The 16,967-nt window shown below is 41.8% G+C and overlaps 1 protein-coding gene across 2 annotated transcripts in view; it reads left to right on the top strand.

Annotated features, from left to right (window-relative positions):
- The window catches only part of CRTC1 (CREB regulated transcription coactivator 1), a 193,333-nt gene that overhangs the window by 149,468 nt on the left and 26,898 nt on the right, over window positions 1–16,967 (top strand). The window contains exon 11 of one of the 2 annotated variants that reach the window (XM_069215548.1): window positions 2,073–2,174. The exons of the other annotated variant lie outside the window; for it this stretch is intronic. Coding sequence (XP_069071649.1) covers window positions 2,073–2,174 — 102 coding nt within the window. The remainder of the gene's footprint in view (window positions 1–2,072; window positions 2,175–16,967) is intronic. 2 annotated transcript variants of the gene reach the window in all.

Here is a 16,967-nt window from a genome sequence, read left to right on the forward strand (position 1 = left end):
GCAATCACATGTCATGGGGTAAGGCACTTTAACTATGTCTCTTCACTTGTCACCTGCATGAGACTCAACTCTTGAACTGTTTGTATTGTAGAAATATAACCTTTTAGGGCCCCCTTTGTAAAAGCCTTCCATGTTTCCTGCGTTATCAAAATTTAAGTCGCAAGTTAGTACGGTATCATAAGGCTGGAAATTGTTGAGATGCACATCTAGAAGGTCATTTTTATTTGTGTTTAACTTAGGTTCAGGAAAAAAAATATGTTTGGACAGAAATTTTGGCTCACTTTTCTCACATGGGTTATGAGGACCAAATAAGCATTGTAACTATTTTCTGCATCTGCGTGTGAATGAAAACATTTCCTCATGATTTGTTTGAAGTGCCTCTATACATTTTCATGTGAAAACAATGAAAGTAATTATTTTTCAAACCACCTATACATTTTATTATAAAATATACACTGATGTCTTTGGCACATTGATGTTTATTTTCTGGTTTAGCCCATTGAAGATAATTGTCTGTGTTTTTGGAAAATAAATTTCTTCTGAAAATGGGCATTGGTAGTGCACACTTAATAGGTGTATGATCATTGTTAGTTTTAGGCTGTTGTCGTATAAGGGCAGTTCCATCATTTATCCTTAAGGAGTTGAGTGAGAGAATCTGTACTCTGAAGATATATTAATATCATGTGAAACAAATCTCAAAACATATGGTTTCCTTTGACTTCAAATCTAGTACTCTGCCACCAATATTTATTACACTTGTGAAGCAGCTAGGGCACAATACAACAAACAATTCCAACATACAGGAAGTCACCCGCAGTACATTTTCATGAATAAAAAAAGATTTAAAAAATGTGTGTTACATAAATATATATACGCACACCCGCACTTATTTATATTTTAAAGTAGACATTGTGCAAAAATAGCCTTTGTTGGTTAATGCATATTTTTGATAAGTTTACAGTCAGTTTGAAATTTATGAACCTTTCACCAGCCTTATAAACAAAACTTAGATAGTTGCCTTTTTCTGCCCTGTTCCAACATGTTTAATTTGCCACTAGAACTAAAAATGTGTATTAATACATTTGACTGCTCTTATTGTGAAAAGTTGACTTTCCTATGTAAAGTGCCTAATTGAGTACACTGTGTTGGGAAGAAGGGGGTCCATGACACAGAGTGTTTCTTTAAATGTGTTTTTAGAAGGTGTCTTTTGAATCTACACAGATGTAATGCACTGTGGTATGTTTTGAGTAGGATCGCAGAAAGATTACTTTTGGCTGCATTGCTTGCATTTGCTGTTTCAGGCCAGCAATTTCCTGAATTTGGCCATCCTGTGGAGGTCACCCTGCTATTATTTGAAGTTATTTGGTTGATTGCATATTTGTTGTATGGCTTTGAGATTTGCAGTATATAAGTGATTGCCAAAACAATATAATATAAATGGTTACAGATGCAACAGTTTTCAATTTAGTATAGAAGAAAAATATATTTTAGCATGGATCTATGAATTATTCTATGTAGGCCAAAAGTGTGAGGCTGTATCATTTCAAAAGACATTTTTGAACATACAATTACTTTTACACGGAAAATAGTGGAAAGGATGTTAGATTAAATTGATTTATTTTTGGACTCGTGTTACTCCAAATTGTTCGGAACGTTTACGTAAAACCAATAACCAAGAAATAAAATTACAATTTAGGAAGCTTCTTCTATTAGGAGAACATTTTTACTTTGAAGGATACAATCAGACTACGCTAAAAATCCAATAGTTAATTACATGTGTGTTAGAACGTTTTGTCCTGGCTTATATGGCATACTATTCTAAGAAAAGTGAATTATTTGCACCTTAAATTTAAATTTCAAAACCAAAATATTTTCATTAAAAATAAAACGGCAGTGCGCCACCATTCATGCCTAGATTACATTTGAGAATTTAAACTTGCGTGTGTTTGGGGTTGATATATGCCTTACTTGGCATTTTAGGGTTTTGATACTACCGAGCTATAGACCATTATGTGGTTAGTTGATAAGGTGTCCTGCAATCCCACTATGTTTAATTCTGTGTTATTCTGTAGGCTTCACTCCAGCAGTACCGCAGTAATGCTGGATCCCCAGCCAACCAGTCTCCCACTTCTCCTGTCTCCAATCAAGGCTTCTCTCCTGGCAGCTCCCCTCAAGTAAGGGTCTCTGTGATTTCACAGGCCTTGCTTTTGTTTTCACTCATGTAGCTGAGTCTTGCCATTGCCGACCCATGGTTTCCCACTGTATCTGTATGTGCATCATGAATCACTGAACGTCTCATCTTGTTTGTGGTTTCATACAGCTGTAAGTGATTGATTCAGGCCATTTTTGGGTAGTAATCCTATTTACATGGACGTTCACCCAATCCTTGAAAGCTTTTATCAGCGAAGATCCACACAGGCCACATTCTGCCTACAAATATTCTACATCAAATCACAAGTTAGTTGAATAGTGCCCCAGTTTGAAAGATCAAATACTTCCTGTTTGTTCTTTGAGTCTATAAGTCATACGTTTTATAATAATTGTCATTGAGCTTCTAATGTGCAGTTTATTAAAGGCATTCTGAAATTCTAGTTAAGTGAACCACCCAATCACCATTTAGCATCTTATTTATATTGCCTGTTGCCTGAGATAAAGAAGCCTTTGAAAACACCCAGCACTTGTCCATTAGATGGCAGACCACATACCCTACTGCCCAGCATGAATCTAGCACTACTGTAAACGATTGCATCATGCCAAAGGCCATCATTTTTGTAATTGAAAGCAATGGAGCAGTGCTGAACCCCATCTGCTCCCATGTCATTCCAATATGCATAAATCATTGGATGATTTTGGAGACAGGTGTGCTTTCCTCTTTCGGGTGTAATTTTATCTCTGCCCAACAGACATAATCACTGGGGATTACATTTCAACCAAGACATAAAACCTCAGTCGTAGGACCTCATGCAGAATAAATCATCCTTCACTGACTTTGGTTGTTGTAGAGTTTGGATTTTAATAAATGGATTTATTTTGCCTTGGTGTTGCATTTTAAATTCACTCATAAAACTAACCTGCTTACATTAAGTACAAGCACCTTGAAAGCCTACGGAATTAAAGGTGTTTACATTTGATGCTGTGCATTCCTCGAAAATATATCTACTTTGAATTTTGTAATGAAAATCTGTAGTTAGTCTCACACTTCCTACAAACGAAAATAAAATTGAAAATACAGAAGATTTTAGAGACATTCATCTCATTTACCTTTATGGCAGAATCCACACCATTCAACCCTATTTTCCCAGTATAAAAAGACTTCACAAGAGGTGAAACATACTTTTGAACTAAAGCCTAGCTTTGTAAATTCCTGCAGAATATATATTTTTGAATTCTACTTGAAAATCTATTATAGAAACAGCTTACCATATAAAATTGAATGCATTGCAGAAAGCCATTTCTGTTTCAAACTTGTGAATACGTTTTGACATCCACTCAGTCTTTAAATCTCTTCTCATTACACCACAAAGCAGGCTCTGGGTAACCTGCAGGCACAAGCTGAGAATTATTTTGCTGTTCACACATTTCACATAAAACCTGAGGGCTGCACAATTGTGTCCTGTAATTCAGTATTTGCCAGTAAAGATATAAATCATTATTACTGATTACTCATCCCACCTTCCTTTTACTATTGCCATGTTGAAAAATCATATGAGGGTGCAATAAAGTTATTTTGGTAGACAAGGTTATCATTATTAGACATGGAATCCACTCAAGGCTCTGCTTTATCACTGCAGATAATAAAAGAGAAACAGACTTGCTTTTAGAATCCGTCTGCTAATATAGTAACACATACCTATAAGGAGAGTTATGTCCATCATTTTTCAGATAAAGCTTGATATTGTTTTTTTCTTTACTCTCTTACTCCCTTAATAATTTTGCCTGGACCAATGGCTTCCCGATTGTTTATAGATAATTTCAGACAAAACAGCCTTTCTGAATTGCTACCAACCATCATTTCCCCTAAGCAGGTTTTACTTCATAGCTGGTATTCATTGCTATTATTTCTATATATGTAGTCTTTTATTTTATGGGTGTGATTTCAAATACCCTACTGCACACTTTTTATGTAGGTTGGGTTTACTCTGTTTAATGGATAAAAACTTTGTAACAGCAGGGGTGTGGAATTTAATAAAATATCTACTTGTCCATGGGACAGGTTGCTTCTTAAATCTGTTTGTCCTGTAAAAAAAATCTACTTGTGCCTTTGGTGTCATGTACTGCGGCAACAAATTATGTCAGCAATCTCCTTATTTAAGAGCTCTGATAATTGCCTCCCTGAATATGCCAGGGCTAATACTTTAGTTGGGGTGAATACTAGCAATTTCAAGCCCTACTATAGTAATTTCATAATTTTTTTTGCCACCTTTCCGTAGATCTACATACTGGGGCTAGAAGAAGCAGTAAGCAATAGTTCCAGGGCTGGGATGCCTTTGAGTCTGTGCAAACTGACTAACTTGTATGTTTTAAGGATTTTCATCAGCTCTTCTCTAATCTTTTCCCATACTGAGAAAAGATTGGAAATGTATGCCTGACAAGAGCAGACGTAGAAGTTCTTCCATGGTGGGGCGGGGGGGAAGTGGTTGGAGGGAAAGTGAACTTGTAAAGACTTTCTATTGAGCAAATCTACACATGCATATTGGCTCTTGATAAGATGCAGTTTGTGAATATTTTCAAGGAGTACAATTTCCTGGTCTATTTCTGTAAATTCTTGTGAATTCATGAATTCCACTAATTCAAGGGCATACCATTGGTTCACTTTTGCGACTTTCTGTAAGAATTGGGCCCCTGATTAGATATGGCGTTAACCAAGGCATTTTGTTTTTATTATAATTCTATTTATCCCTCTGTCAGCAGGCTTTACCATGAGTGATAACATTTTGCTCTTCCACAAGGAGCATATTGGCGCATATAGTAGTTTTGTTCAGTGCCAGGAACTACTGTGGCAATGTGTTCTTTTTGAGACCAAAAACCTTTTCTTGCTTTTTGCCAAAGTTTGTTACAATGTTTAGGGCCTGGCAGCTCCCACAACAAGTGTTACAAAAACCATGTCAAAACAAGACACGCATTAACAAAACCAAAAGACTGACAACCAATGTTGGATTGGTTGGCTTTGCCAGTGCCTGTTTATTTTCCTATATCCCACAATCTTGTTGAAAATGTTTCACCGATTTTCCATTATGAATATTTTTTGGAAATACTAGCATACATCAACTCGTTTTACTAAATGATGCTTCAAAGAAATAGAACCTAAACTTTTCACAGTAATTTAGCAAAACTTTTTCTTATACTTGCATTTTTTCTAGACATTTTATTTTGAAAGCAAAGAGTCATCCATCTTGCTTACAAGCTTCTGCAAACATTTACATCTAATCGGAGAGCATTCTGGGAGCATTATTCGTAGCCTCACGTTGTTAAACTTTTCAAACGTGTGTACAGCTTTTTTAACTGGAGCCACTGTCAGTAGTATAGACCTTACAACGTTTATCTAGAGTGCTCAGTCTAATAATAAAGGCTTTTCGTTAATGAACCATAAATACAAGTTTGAAGAGCATTAACATATGGACACCAATTTTACCTCAACTACAGACAGTTCTCTTCCCTGTAAACTGCCATCCAAGGGGTTTGTGCTCCAAGGGGTTGGACCTACTTGTCCCAAGGACAAAATAAACATTAAAACTTGTCCTTAACCCCAAACAGTATGTCCTAGCGGTTGGGCTATAGGAATTCCACACCCTGCAACAGGTGTGCTTCCTCTAGTACAGCCATGTTTTCACTTTTGCTATCACGTGGCTATAAAAAACATAAAAAGATTGAATTTAAAAGGAAAGCTGTGTTTCTCTTGGAAGTAATTTCAGGAGAATGTTTTTAACAAATTATTGAACTAGGCCCAGAGGTTGTGGTAAGAAGTGTCTGTGGCTGCTAACTACATTATTTTCAACAAGATTTTCAAAACTCTGAAAGGCATGCATATTTCCCAAAGAGATCCTCACTCTGATTTCCTCCTTGGTATTTAGCAGAGACAAATCTACTGCTCTTCATTGAGCTAATCAGTTTCCAGGCCTTTATTACTTAAAGATGTACCTCCCTTTGTCAAGTTTGACTGGTTGTTCTGCAGTTTAAAGTTTAAAGAGGGCGCTCTAGTGGATGATATAATCAGTTTTTACATTTCTGATGTAAAGGCAGTTGTATGGCATCAACCTAGCTAACGGGTAGAGGATAGAGCATAAGGAAATGTGGGTGTGAGCCAAGAGTTAATGTCAAAAGGCAGTTTGTGCATCTTCAGAGAACCCTTTTTGCCCCTCCAGCTTCATTGGTATCTGCACATAAGAGGTTAGAAGAGAACACTTTTCAGTTGGTCTTGAAATGGAGGTGGAGATGTGCCTGTTAAATTCTGCTGGAATTCCGTTTTCCCAGTGCCTAGCATAAAAAGGCCTGATTACTTGTGTTCTCTGTTTTGCAGCGGATGCTGCAAGCCTTGAAAGTGATCAGAGCAGCTTGTGGATGCTAATGGAGGTGTCTGAACCCTGATGCATGTCAAATGTTCAGAGACCTTTTAAAGAGTCATAATGCTACTTGGGAAAGGCTCTTCCGTGTTAACAGATGGTTCTGTGGGATGAGAACAAGAAGGTTAATGTCGTAGATGAATTTTCCATTGTGATATATTCCTAGAGTAGAGTTCATAAATGTTTCCTGTATGTTTCTATATTCGTTTTAATTGATCTTTGGTTTGCCTTTTCTTTACTTTGTGTAAATTCCAATCTTTAAAGTTGGGTTGAGTGGTAAATTAGCTGTCAAGCTTCCGAGGTCATGATAGGTAAGGTGAGTTTAATAAATCTAGTTTACACTGTTACCATGTGTTATCACAGTTTCATCTGTTAATTCTCTCAAGGAGTTAAAACTGTTTGTGCTCTAGAGCTCAATAGGGTTGAAATTGTGTAATGCTAACCCATTCACTATATGAGAAGCCATGCAAGTCCAACAGGTGCATCAAGCTACCTGGCTTAACATTCCTTGTTGAAATAGTTTGAGTGAACCACATTTTGATTTGTATAATAATGTTTAGACAAGTCTGTTTGTTTTTGCTGGAGTCACTGAGCGAGTTCTATTGGCTTTTGTGAAAGGCTTATATCCCTCTTACAGAACCAAGAAAATTGAGCAGAAGGTCTTTTCCACAGGGGTGCTAGAACATATGAAACTCAACCTAAGCCCACAATGCCCAAGTGCATGTTGTCACCCATCCTCCTATTCTTTTTTTTACTGCCATTGGGTTTCACGCATGGCCCTTAGCTCTGAATCACTGATTGCTGAGGAAGTGATAGACTCCAATGATGTGGGAATTAAAAAAACTAAAAGGGACGTGATTATCAATGACCAGAGCAGATGTTGGAGGAAAATGACAAAAACCTGAGACATTCAAAGAAACAACATTCATGTCAAAAAGCTGCTGGCTTGCAGTAGGCCTGAGCCAGAAGTTTCAAACCTGAAGCCCCCCTGAAACTCACAAAAACACAGAGCGTTCAGAAGTCGAGGAGAACTCTAAACAGAAGAGCCTCCCAGATCAAAGCCAACAGACAGCAGGGAAATGCCTGACCCTCTGAATTGATTCCAAAAGGAGGTTCAGCTTGGAGGAAGGAAAAAGATCAGATAGAGAAGTCTTTGAAAAAGAAGGCCTGTTGATGTCAAACAAGAGAAAGGAAAAACATTGGCTCAGGGCTGAAATGGCAGATATAGTTCTGAGAAAGAAACAGTTTGATGAATCAGTGAAGTGCATTAGGATCTTCACAAAGACTTTAGAGAGCAAAGAAGCTGAAGGAACCCACAGAGAGTTAGACTGCCCAGAAACTCCAGAATTGTATTAGGAAGGGCTGGAAGATCTTTGAGGAGGATAAGCAGCATGATCAACCCATGAAAGTCATCACAGGGAGAGTTAAATATATAGCATGACCAGGAATCTGCCTCACCATAGAGAAAACGTGACTCTTAACCCTTACGACCATCACCCTGGCTTAACACTGTGATCACAAAGAATGTAAACTTGTATGGAGGCAGCTAGAGGAAGAACAAACAGAGACATGTTTTCTGCTAAAACACTTCTACAGAAGAACAACCAGGTTTTATCCATGTTTCCTAATGTACTAGAACTGTGGAACTAGGCATCCAAACAAACAGCATTGTCTACTGCACTCTCACCAATGATGAAAATAAAATTTAAAAAACACGCTTACCATGATAATGTGTAAATTAGGAGCCACACACTGGCTCATTCCATCTTGGTTATGTTATGTTTTGTGTATTTGTAAAGCATCCTCTTCCTGCAAGGGTATCCTGTTGCTGAGCAGGTGTGTTTCGCCTAGCCTAGACCTGTCTATGGTAGTTTGGCTACTTGAAAAGCAGGTTGTTGGGAAGCAGAGTTGTCTGGGTGATTAGTGGAAGGAGATGCAGGTGTTCAGGTAGGTGGGGGCCTATCTTTTGTACTGCCTTGAATCTGTGTGTGAGAAGTTTGAGATGAGTGCTCTTGTGTATCTGGCCAAGTGGAACTCCATGGGATTTGATGTGAGTTCTTTGTGGGAGGTTGAGGATGAATCTGGCTGCTAAGTTCTGGATTGGGTGCAGTCTTCTGATGAGGTCATTCATGATCCAGATGTAGAGGGTGTTCCTGTAGTCAAACTTGCTGGTGACTCGGATGTGAGTTACTGTTTTCAGTGTGATGCATTGGAAGCGTTGACTTGTGCGGTCATGTCCAGTTTGCTGTCGATGATACAGAGGTTCTTGATGTAGGTGCTCGTTGTGGGTCCAAGTTCATCTGGCCACCGGTTGAAGCCGCAGGGTCAGGTGTTCTTGTCAAAGATCACAACTTCTGTCTTGTCAGTGTTAATCTTGAGACAGTTTGTTTTTATCCAGTTAGCGATTTTGGTTATGTAGGTGATAAACGTATGTTCGATGGCATGTGTAGCTGCAGATACACATGTTGTGCATAGCCCGCCATCTGGTGTTGGGTCGGAGTGTTACAAGTTGTTTTTCTTCGAAGAAGTCTTTCGAGTCACGAGACCGAGGGACGACTCCTCCTTTGCTTCCATTGCGCATGGGCGTCGACTCCATCTTCGATTGTTTTCTTTCCGCCATCGGGTTCGGACGTGTTCCTTTTCGGTCCGGGTTCGGAACGGAAAGATAGTTAGAAATTCGGAAAATTACGTCGGTATTGTTGCTTTCGGGATCGGATTAGATAGGATCGACATCGAATCGTGAAGAGCTCCGGTAGCCCTTCGGGGTAATTTCGATCCCCCGTCTGGGCCTGGTCGGCCCGACCGCGTGTAACATCGAGGCTGATGGAACGGACCCCGTTCCGATTCTGCCCTAAATGCCACAACAAATACCCATATACAGACCAACATTTGGTCTGTAACCTGTGCCTGTCGCCCGAGCACAAGGAAGAAACTTGTGAGGCCTGTTGTGCGTTTCGATCCCGAAAAACGCTCCGTGACCGGCGAGCCAGAAGATTACAGATGGCGTCCACGCCGACAGGACACCGAGAGTTCGAGTAACAAGGAGAAGAAGAGGAAGCCTTCTCTATCCATGAATCGGACTCGGAGGAATTCGACGTCCACGAAACAGTGAGTAAGACGTCGAAGCCAACACACAAGAAAACAGACAAGGCCCAGGGGTCGCCACTGCCAACAGGCCATGGCTCAACCCATAAAGTCGGTGACCGCCCATCGCCACCGGAAAAGGCCGAACTAGTGCCGAGATCGTCCGACTCGGTCGAGACACAGGCACGCAGCAATCTCGGGACCGAGAAAGTGCTGCCGACAAAGATCGACGCCGAGACATCGGAGCCGAAGCTGCTCGACGCAGAGACAGCTGCACCGAGGAGGATCGACGCCGAGAAGTTTCGACTCCAAAAAAGAGAAAAGTCGCCTCGGAGCCGAAAACGAGTAAGGACATAGTTTCGGTGCCGAAACGACCGGCAACCGAGCCAACAACCAGCTCATATTCAGAGGAGCAATCACTGTCCTCTCAATTGCGCAAACATAGATTCGAGGAAGAGTTACAGTCCACTGAAGTAGACCACACTCAAAAGCGGATCTTTATACAGAGTGGAACAGGGAAGATCAGCACCCTTCCCCCTATTAGGAGAAAAAGGAGACTTGAGTTCCAAATACAGGAACAAGCACCACAAACAAAAGTGGTGAAGAAGGTAACTCCGCCACCCTCTCCTCCACCTGTAACTTTCATATCACCGGCACAGACTCCGTCACACTCACCGGCTCACACCACCGTGAGCCAAGATGACCAGGACGCTTGGGACCTATACGACGCCCCAGTGTCAGACAACAGTCCGGAGGCGTATCCTACCAAGCCCTCACCACCAGAGGACAGCACAGCGTATTCACAGGTGGTAGCTAGGGCAGCAGAGTTCCATAACGTGTCGCTACACTCGGAACCTGTCGAGGATGACTTCCTTTTCAACACCCTCTCCTACACCCATAGCACCTACCAGAGCCTGCCTATGCTCCCAGGAATGCTAAGGCACGCAAAGCAAATCTTCAAAGAGCCTGTCAAGAGTAGAGCAATAACACCAAGGGTGGAAAAGAAATACAAAGCACCGCCCACAGACCCTGCTTTCATCACCTCACAACTCCCACCAGATTCGGTTGTAGTAGGGGCAGCTCGCAAGAGAGCCAACTCTCACACGTCAGGCCATGCACCACCTCCGGATAAAGAAAGCCGCAAGTTTGACGCAGCCGGAAAAAGGGTCGCAGTACAAGCTGCAAACCAGTGGCGCATCGCTAACTCTCAAGCGCTCCTAGCGCGATATGATAGAGCCCATTGGGACGAGATGCAGCACCTCATCGAGCATCTACCCAAGGATTTACAAAAAAGGGCGAAATAGGTGGTTGAGGAGGGACAAAACATCTCCAATAACCAAATACGCTCCTCTATGGATGCAGCTGACACAGCTGCAAGAACAATTAACACAGCAGTAACCATAAGAAGGCACGCGTGGTTACGAACATCTGGCTTTAAACCGGAGATACAGCAAGCGGTGCTCAATATGCCATTCAATGAGCAACAATTGTTCGGACCTGAAGTGGACACGGCAATTGAGAAGCTAAAAAAGGACACTGACACTGCCAAGGCCATGGGCGCACTCTATTCCCCGCAGGGCAGAGGCACTTTAGGCACCTTCCGCAAAACAACCTTCAGAGGGGGGTTTCGGGGTCAGGCCACACAAGCCAGTACCTCACATTCAACACCGTCTACCTACCAGGGACAGTACCAAAGGGGAGGCTTTCGGGGCCAGTACAGAGGAGGACAATTCCCTAGAAACAGGGGAAAATTTTAAAGCCCAAAAACACCTGCAACCAAACAGTGACTCACAGGTCACTCATCCCCTCCACACAACACCAGTGGGGGGAAGAATAAGTCAGTATTACCAATCTTGGGAGGAAATACCAACAGACACTTGGGTCTTAGCAATTATCCAACATGGTTATTGCATAGAATTTCTCCAAATCCCTCCAAATATACCACCAAAAACACAGAATATATCAAAACAGCATTCAGACCTTCTGGAAATAGAAGTTCAAGCATTACTGCAAAAGAACGCAATAGAACTGGTACCAGGTACACAAACACAGGAGTTTACTCACTGTACTTTCTAATACCAAAAAAGGACAAAACACTGAGACCAATCCTAGATCTCAGAACACTAAACACCTACATCAAATCAGAACACTTTCACATGGTCACGCTACAAGAAGTGTTACCATTGCTAAAGCAACAAGACTACATGACAACCTTAGATCTCAAAGACGCATATTTCCACATACCGGTACATCCCTCGCACAGGAAATACCTAAGGTTCGTATTCAAAGGAATACATTACCAATTCAAAGTATTGCCGTTCGGTATAACAACCGCACCAAGAGTCTTTACAAAATGCCTAGCAGTAGTAGCTGCACACATCAGAAGGCAGCAAATACACGTATTTCCGTATCTAGACGATTGGCTGATCAAGACCAACTCACTGACAAAGTGTTCACACCACACAGATCAGGTCATACAAACCCTCTACAAACTCGGTTTCTCCGTCAACTATGCGAAATCACGCATTCTGCCGTGCAAAGTACAGCAATACCTAGGAGCAACAATAGACACAACAAGGGGAATAGCCACTCCAAGTCCACAAAGGGTTCAAAATTTCCAAAACGTTATACAAACCATGTATCCAACACAAAAAATACAGGCAAAGACGGTATTACAACTCCTAGGCATGATGTCCTCATGCATAGCCATTGTCCCGAATGCAAGACTGCACATGAGGCCCTTACAACAGTGCCTAGCATCACAATGGTCACAAGCACAGGGTCACCTTCTAGATCTGGTGTTGATAGACTGCCAAACATACATCTCGCTTCTATGGTGGAACAGTATAAATTTAAACAAAGGGCGGCCTTTCCAAGACCCAGTGCCACAATACGTGATAACAGATGCTTCCATGACAGGGTGGGGAGCACACCTCAATCAACACAGCATCCAAGGACAATGGGACGTACATCAAACAAAGCTGCATATAAATCACCTCGAACTGCTAGCAGTTTTCCTAGCGTTAAAAGCATTCCAACCCATCATAACCCACAAGTACATTCTTGTCAAAACAGACAACATGACAACAATGTATTATCTAAACAAACAGGGGGGGACACACTCGACACAGCTGTGCCTCCTGGCACAAAAAATATGGCAATGGGCAATTCACAACCACATTCGCCTAATAGCACAGTTTATTCCAGGGATCCAGAATCAACTTGCAGACAATCTCTCTCGAGATCACCAACAGGTCCACGAATGGGAAATTCACCCCCAAATTCTAAACACTTACTTCAAAATTTGGGGAACACCTCAAATAGACTTATTTGCAACAAAGGAGAACGCAAAATGCCAAAACTTCGCATCCAGATAACCACACAGGCAGTCCCAAGGCAATGCCCTATGGATGAACTGGTCAGGGATATTTGCGTACGCTTTTCCCCCTCTCCCTCTCCTTCCATATCTAGTAAACAAATTGAGTCAAAACAAACTCAAACTCATACTGATAGCACCAACATGGGCGAGGCAACCATGGTACACAACACTGCTAGACCTATCAGTAGTACCCCACGTCAAGTTACCCAACAGGCCAGATCTGCTAACACAACACAAACAACAGATCAGGCATCCAAACCCAGCATCGCTGAATCTAGCAATCTGGCTCCTGAAATCCTAGAATTCGGACACTTAAACCTCACCCAAGAATGTATAGAAGTCCTAAAGCAAGCTAGAAGACCATCCACTAGACACTGCTATGCAAGCAAATGGAAAAGGTTTGTTTGCTACTGCCATAATAATCAAATTCAACCATTACATGCATCTCCAAAGGATGTAGTGGGTTACTTACTACACTTAAAAAAATCAAACCTGGCCTTCTCTTCCATTAAAATACACCTCGCAGCAATATCTGCATACCTGCAGATTACCCATTCAACTTCACTATTTAGGATACCTGTCATTAAAGCGTTTATGGAAGGCCTCAAAAGAATTATACCACCAAGGACACCACCCGTTCCTTCATGGAACCTCAACATCGTCTTAACGAGACTCATGGGTCCACCTTTTGAACCCATGCATTCTTGCGAAATACAATTCCTAACCTGGAAAGTTGCATTTCTCATCGCCATCACATCTCTAAGAAGAGTAAGTGAAATTCAGGCGTTTACAATACAAGAACCTTATATCCAAATACACAAAAATAAGGTAGTCCTAAGAACCAATCCAAAATTTCTACCAAAGGTTATTTCACCGTTCCACTTAAATCAAACGGTAGAACTACCAGTGTTCTTCCCACAGCCAGACTCGGTAGCTGAAAGGGCACTACATACATTAGACATCAGAAGAGCACTAATGTACTACATTGACAGAACAAAACAAATCAGAAAAACAAAACAACTGTTTATTGCATTCCAAAAACCTAATACAGGAAACCCAATATCAAAACAGGGTATAGCCAGATGGATAGTTAAATGCATCCAAATCTGCTACCTTAAAGCCAAAAGGGAGCTGCCCATTACACCAAGGGCACACTCAACCCGAAAGAAACGCGCTAGCATGGCCTTCCTAGGGAATATTCCAATGCACGAGATGTGTAAGGCAGCCACATGGTCTATGCCTCACACATTTACTAAGCACTACTGTGTAGACGTGCTATCCGCACAACAAGCCACAGTAGGTCAAGCCGTACTAAGAACTCTATTTCAGACTACTTCCACTCCTACAGGCTGAGCCACCGCTTTTGGGGAGATAACTGCTTACTAGTCTATGCACAACATGTGTATCTGCAGCTACACATGCCATCGAACTGAAAATGTCACTTACCCAGTGTACATCTGTTCGTGACATTAGTCGCTGCAGATTCACATATGCCCCCCCGCCTCCCCGGGAGCCTGTAGCCGTTTGGAAGTTATCTTCAACTTTGTACATTTTGTAAATATATTACTTAAACCTTAACTGGTACATACTTATTCACTCCATTGCATGGGCACTATTACTACCACACACAACTCCTACCTCACCCTCTGCGGGGAAAACAATCTAAGATGGAGTCGACGCCCATGCGCAATGGAAGCAAAGGAGGAGGAGTCCCTCGGTCTCGTGACTCGAAAGACTTCTTCGAAGAAAAACAACTTGTAACACTCCGACCCAACACCAGATGGCGGGCTATGCACAACATGTGAATCTGCAGCGACTAATGCCACGAACAGATGTACACTGGGTAAGTGACATTTTCATGCTTGTGTTCAGGGTCTTGTCTGAGAGGGAGAATATGAGTTGAGTGTTGTCACCGTAGGAGATGATGCTGATGTTGTGAGGGATCATGTATTCTTTGAAGAGGGTGGGGCAGAGTGTTTAACTTTGAGGCACTCCTAACACGAGTTTAGTTTGTGGGTTTCCAAAGATTAAAGGTGCCAGGCTTAGAGCTTGTGATCTTCCACTTAATAAGCAAAAGATCCAGTGGAGAGCGTATCCATGGAAGCTAATCTCATGCATATGCCTGACGAAAATTGGGCGTGAGATCTTATCAAATACGGTAGGATGGGCCAGGAAAACGGGGGCTGCTTTGTCTCCTCTGTCGAGGATCATGCAGATGTGGTCTATGGCGGAGATAAGTGCTGTTTCTGTTCTGTGTTTTGGCCTAATTCAAAATTCACTGGATCTAGGAGCTGGTGATCGCTGAGGTGGTCGATGAGGCTTTGGTTGATTAGGTTCTGTAAGACATTTTCTGAGTATGGTGGAAGGGAAATGCGTCTGTAGTTGGAAACGGTGTCTGGGTCGGCAAATGGTTTCTTGAGCGGCAGCAGGACAGTGGCATGTTTCCAGGTGTCCAGCAGTGTGACTTTGTCGATGGAGACATGAGGATGGATGCTAGTGCTTCACTGGTCGGTAGGAGTCCTTTGGTGAAGGCATGGTAGGGATCAGATGGAGCCTCCCCCCCATGGATGGTCCTCATGGTAGCATTGGTTTTGACAGATGGTGGGCCGCAAGGTTAGGGTGTGTTCTTCGGCTGTGATGGGAAGTTGAGTTGTGACGTCCAGTTGAGATTTCAAGTTGCCATGTATTAAGGTGATTTTGTTACTGAAGAATTTCAAGAGCTTGTTGCAAATGTCTTGCGACAAGGTGATGTTGCTACAGGCGGCCAGAGCCGTGGGTAAATCTCTGATGATGGCGAAGATTTTGTTGCTGCTGTTAGTGCCAGCATTAATTGGGATCTGCAAGAACTTTGCTTTCAGAGTTCCATATCTGCTGGCTCTAGCATGTATCTGTGGAGTCTTGACTTGATCTCCATTTATGCTTCAGTTGATTGCAGTGGCCTTTCTTTAGCTTGAGTTCTTTTGTGTACCAACTGGCCTCTGGTCAGGCGATTGCAGTTGGCATGTATTTGAGGCAAGGCAGGGTGCCGGCACTTGCGGTAATCCAACTGTTGACGTTCTTGATGGCTTTTGGCAAGTTGTTGGTGTGCACTGGCCAAAGCCCACTTTTCTTCTGTGAGGCTTTTCCAGCTGCGGCGGACGAGTCCAGTGGTAGTGGGTGTGTGGTTGTACAGAACAGGTATACAGAAACTGAAGAGGGTGTGGTCTGTCCTAGTCATAATTGTTGGCTTGTTGTCTGTGATGTTGCTGATTGAGAAGAAATTCAGGCTTAATAGTCGTCCAGCAGTGTAGTTGGTTTCTGGAATGTGCTGAATCAAAGAGTAGTAGAGCCAATCTGCCACACTTTTGGTAATAAAGAAACCAATGTGTTTGCAGCGTTTGTACAAGCAAAATGACAGATTCACGTCCAAGTGTTGCATCACCTATTCTTTTAGAATGTTCTGTTAGCAGAATGGTCAGGGATATTTGTTTATGCCTTTTCACAAATCTTTTTACCTGCAGGTTGTGGAGATATCTTTTGATATTCACAGAAATCTGTCACTGTAAATGTGAAAATCTGCATAGCGTAGAATTTCATGCATTATACTTCATTGTTGTTTTTTGTTTACTTTCCACAAGTCAATAAATCTACATTAATAACTGTTGTGGGTGGGCGTACATTAGTTGATATTTTTATTTCCTTATCTTTCTTAAACCTTGAAAACATTTTCTGAGTGGAGAAATACCTCTATCTTCCCCACCTGTGAATTATGGGTTCTTCTTACCCATTTAATCTCTGTAAATAATGCTTTGGAATAAGACTAATTTATTTTGCAAGCTTGATTTGTGTTTAGAGGATGGTAGTTTTCAAGTAAAATGTTGATTAATGAGTAACGCCTTCATAGTTAAGACTTCTTGGGTGTTTAAAGCATTTTGCATGGCCATCCTTTGTCGCTACCATGACCT

This window comes from Pleurodeles waltl, chromosome 12, assembly GCF_031143425.1.
Source record: "Pleurodeles waltl isolate 20211129_DDA chromosome 12, aPleWal1.hap1.20221129, whole genome shotgun sequence".
Lineage (NCBI taxonomy): Eukaryota > Metazoa > Chordata > Amphibia > Caudata > Salamandridae > Pleurodeles > Pleurodeles waltl.